The following is a 4,509-nucleotide window of genomic DNA, read 5'->3' as shown; positions in this document are numbered from 1 at the left end:
CTATGAGAACACTTAAGCACAAGGAGATAATGAAAAAAGGTATGAATAAAACATTTTATATTTGCTAATTCATAGCCACTGCTCATTTTTGACAGATTTTGCTGCATAAGCAACAATAGATATTGCAGGCATTTTTTTGTGAGGCTATGCGATGGGTAGTAGAAAACGCAGATCATTGTGGGATATGGAAGATGAGTCTAAACATCTTTCTGGTATGAGTGAATTCAATTCTTCAACTGGGAAGGAGAACCATTCAAGTTTTCATAGTGGGCGCCGCAATGAAATTTCTGCATCAGGAATCTCTAGTGCACCGGAGTCCAGAGATCATTCTGGATGGCCAAATCGGGAATCTTTAGAGGGAAACACGGTTGCACCATTAGTTGACAGCTTCTACAAAAATAGACAAGATAATGCCGAAGCCAAGGAAATAGGCAGGGGAAAAAGCTATAACAAAAATTTATCTCCTGGTTTTGATGGGGCAGATTGGCATAAGCGTGATCAGACTCCCGAATATGATTGGAGCGGTTCTGGGAGGTACGAGATTGTATTTTTGTTTATTCATTTTGACAAAGTTGAAGTTTGAGTGCCATAATGGTGTGATGTTTCTTTGAAAGAGTAGTGTTGAACAATTTTAGGTTTGTCAGACTTTACTCTGAACTTGGATTTGGTATTTATTTTATTCACCTGACTTGTAGCTACCAAGAAACTGAAGCTGCATATATCTTCTTCCTTTTTTATTTTTTTGATGGGAATAGCTAAAGAAATCTTCAGTTGTTGACTGAAAGTTTTGATTTGTGCATATTATGGTAAGCCTATGGGTTGCTCTAGTTAAACAAGTAGACTATGTACATGCAGGGATGCACTTATTAGTTTTCAAATCATAATAGTTGGAATCTTATGAATGTTCTTTCTTCTCTGAATAATTGCTTTAGAATGCATCTTTCATCTTATTTGATTTTATAACTTGCTTGTCATTTGATGATAGGTACCCAGGAAAAGGCAGGAGCAGGAGCAGGAGCGGAAGGAGAGGCAGGAGTCCGAGCAGGGACAAGGCAAGGGACAGAGGAAGGGGCTGGAGCAGGAGCAGGAGCAGGAGCAGAGGCGAGGGCAGTGTAAGGGGTCAGACAAGAAGTCGTACTTCTATCCATGATCATAGACAATCTGGTGGCTGGAGTGATGGAAGTAGGCATGAAAAATTATCACGCACCTGTAGAGATTTTGCCACGGGAAGGTGCAGGAGAGGCAGGCAATGTAGATTTCTTCATCCTGATAGTATGAGCAGCAGTGATCGGGACCGTGTTGAAGATGACAGAGCTGAAAATCAGAGAAATAGACCAGGGCTTGGCCATATTTCAGGTCATATTCTAACGATAGAGGTCCTGGGTTCCAATCCCGAAATGATGTTTGCGATCCCTATTATGAAGAAGATGAACAGTTCAGAAACCAAAGTAGAAATGCATTTCCTTGCAGAGACTTTATGAAGGGTAAGTGTCGTTGGGGAGACACGTGCAGATTTTCTCATCACGAAGCTTCTGGTGATAGTTATGGCAAAGGTACTAGAGATGCATCCTTCAGTAGGCACATTGAACAACAAGCGAACAAAAATGTGAAACCCTCTTGCAAGTTTTTTGCAGCAGGCAATTGCAATCGGGATGATTGCAGGTTCTCTCATGACGGTCCGAAGCTGAACAATCTTGAAGGCAGGCCAGGTGAAGACACAAGCATCTTCAGTTTGGACGACAAGAGTAAATGGTGGAATGGTACGAGTTGGGACGATTCAGTCAAAGTCTCAGACAAAGTGAAGTCCACTGGGGGAACTGGAAGTGTTGTTGCTAACGTGAACGTTATTGGTGAAACCGCGTTAGGAAGAACTGACGGTAGATTGGACCATAGTTTGGAAATCGAGAGGAGAACTTGGGGAATCCCAAAACAGAATGAAAATTATTTGAAGAGAGACCAACAACTCTCTCTTCTTGGGGAAAGTGGTAGTTATGATGTGGACATGGGCATGACGGAATCTATGGTTAAAGAAAGTATAGCTGGCAAACAAGAATGCATTTTCCATGATTCACAATTGCTAAACGAGGATGGAATTTCACATGTTTATGGACAAAATACAATGCAAGAAGACCACAGTCTTTCTATAAAAACCTCGCAACAGAATGTTATTACTGATTCACATATTCAGCAGCACCACCAGGGACCTGTAGAGGATAATGACGTAAATTTATTTGGGTCTGATGCTCTTGATGAAGTAAATGGTTCTGGAAATGCCATACACCCAGTTCTTTTTCCTGGACGGATCTTCAATCAAAATGGCGAGAGCTTGTTCCCTGGAGATTCCTCGTTTTCAACTGAAACTGATAGAAACCAACATGTGCTCATTGACTTGAATCGGACTCAGCAACATAAAATGTCTCCTTCAAGGTTGCAAAGTCAGATGCAGAACCTTCACAATGCTATTAAAACACAGGTGATGTCAGAATTCCAGGCTTCTCAATTTGATTCCAATGCTGTAGCCAACGAGCAGGCTGCTCAAATGACAAAATCACCAGTTGCTAAAACTGGTGAACAGGGTGCTCTAGTAATAAATTCTTCTGCGTTTATGGCTCAGAGGTTTGTGAAAGAACAGCAGCCAGGATTAGACACATCCAGTTCAACGAGGAGGGTGCCTTCTTATTCTGATACTGCCCATTTTGTACCCTTCATCAACACAATGAATTCAAATCCGGCTACAAATTCTCTTGATCTGTTGGATCCCATTAGCTATGGCAAGGCAGATATCGAGAGCAACCATAATCTACCCTCTGCAACTGTGTCTGACTCAGTAGAACAGAAAAATCAGATGCCCGTGGAACGGTCCTCACAGCTATCTACTGTTGACGCTGTATTTGGCAGTTCAACTCTGAAACATCATGATAGTCCAAAAGCAAAAGAACCGAAAATAATTTCAATTTCTGAAGTCAATGGAGGCGATCAAACTGCTGATGAGGAAATCAAAGGTGGACAAGGAAATAAACATCCTGAAAATGTTGGTGGCCATGGGAAAGTTGATGACAGCAGTGCTATGAAGTATGACAAGGAAATGCGATTGTTCAAGAATGCTCTTGTTGAGTTGGTTAAGGAGATATTAAAGCCTAAATGGAAGGAAGGTCAGATGAGTCGGGAAGTTCACAAAACCATTGTGAAAAAGGTGGTTGACAAAGTGACTAGTACAATTGAAGACGATCATATTCCAAAGGTTCAAAATAAAGTAGAGCAATACTTGACTGCTTCTAAACCGAAAGTTACCAAACTTGTACAGGTAAGTCCACAAGTTTTATTGTTTCTTAGCTGTTGAGGTTCATTATTGAGTCCAGAACCTTTTTATGGCTGACCTTTTGGAGATCGTGCTTGAGCATATTGATTGCTTCTTTCTGCTTCTCAGAATCCCACTTGAAATAAGAGGAGAAATAACCACTGGAAATATTAAAAAAAAGACGTTCTTATAATTTTGTTGCCTGCCAATTCACACATGCCAGGTGGATTGTGGGAAGATGGGGGATGGGTGGTGGTGGAGGGTGCTTATGCACATTCACCCCATAAATCGTCGTTCATCTCGTTCCAGAAATATACTGGGTTTCTATCTTTTTTTTTTTCCTCTGATGGATTCCAAAGCTAAGATCCTACTTTTTTTTAGTGTGCATTGGTTTCAATAAAGAAAATTGTCTTCTTTGGGAATATACATTTCTTTGCTCATAAATACTTGATTTCTAAATTCACTGAAATGGGATACGCGTTTTTTTCTGCCACGAATATACAGAGTATTTTTGTTTTTTATCTGATAGTTCACAATGCTAACACCCTGCCTTTCTTCTCACTGCTTTTATCTCAAAGAAGGAAAATAGGCGTCCTCTTTGAGAATCGACATATTTACATTTTCAATTTATATTTTGATACTCAAGTATGTGCATAATGTGGCACATCTCATTTTCCCATGAATATAGTGACTATTTGTATTTATATTTGTGTCCGATAATTTGCGATGCTAGGATCTTACTTTTGTTCTCATCTGCAGGCATACCTGGAGCGCAGTCTTAAGACAGAATCTTGAATTGAAAATTATGCCTTGTTCCTCCTTTCGTTGTGTAATTGAATGTTTATTAGAATATCAGTCCAGCATTTTATTCTTTAGTTCTGCATAAGCTACTGGACTTTACTGCATTAGGGAAAAATACTTTCTGGGAATTATTTCTTGCCGATATCTTTCATTTTTCTCCCCTTTTTTTCCTTATTTTGTGGATTTGGATATAGAGAAGAAAGAGCATCACAAGAGAATTCTGATAAGTTATGTACAGTTTTTCTCTAAATGAATGTTTGCATTGCTGGATGGAAAGCTTCTGTAATGAAATCAGTTTGTAGCGTCCAAAGTGTAAGTTTACAAGTTAGGTTTTAAGTTAGCAATGTGTGACTCATTGAGGACAAGAAGCGTGTCTACTTTATTTACTTTAATCAGTTGTTTATGAGCCA

General features: G+C 39.7%; 1 protein-coding gene across 1 annotated transcript; it reads left to right on the top strand.

Annotated features, from left to right (window-relative positions):
- Positions 1-292: 292 nt before the first annotated feature.
- LOC111374516 (zinc finger CCCH domain-containing protein 55-like) lies at positions 293-4,509 on the top strand. The gene is made up of 3 exons (XM_022997187.1): positions 293-534; positions 986-3,304; positions 4,058-4,509. The coding sequence occupies exons 2-3, from the start codon at positions 1,478-1,480 to the stop codon at positions 4,091-4,093; spliced, it is 1,863 nt and encodes a 620-aa protein (XP_022852955.1). The 5' UTR covers positions 293-534; positions 986-1,477; the 3' UTR covers positions 4,094-4,509.

This window comes from Olea europaea, unplaced genomic scaffold, assembly GCF_002742605.1.
Source record: "Olea europaea var. sylvestris unplaced genomic scaffold, O_europaea_v1 scaffold1259, whole genome shotgun sequence".
Lineage (NCBI taxonomy): Eukaryota > Viridiplantae > Streptophyta > Magnoliopsida > Lamiales > Oleaceae > Olea > Olea europaea.
Note: the sequence above shows the minus strand (reverse complement) of the source record. Positions and strands in the feature narration are given on the sequence as shown.

Excerpts from the sequence above, each read along its gene's own strand:
- LOC111374516 (XM_022997187.1), top strand. The coding sequence starts at position 1,478 with ATGAAGGGTAAGTGTCGTTGGGGAGACACGTGCAGATTTTCTCATCAC. Across the intron at positions 3,305-4,057 it reads AAGTTACCAAACTTGTACAG|GCATACCTGGAGCGCAGTCT; the intron begins GTAAGTCCACAA and ends TCTCATCTGCAG.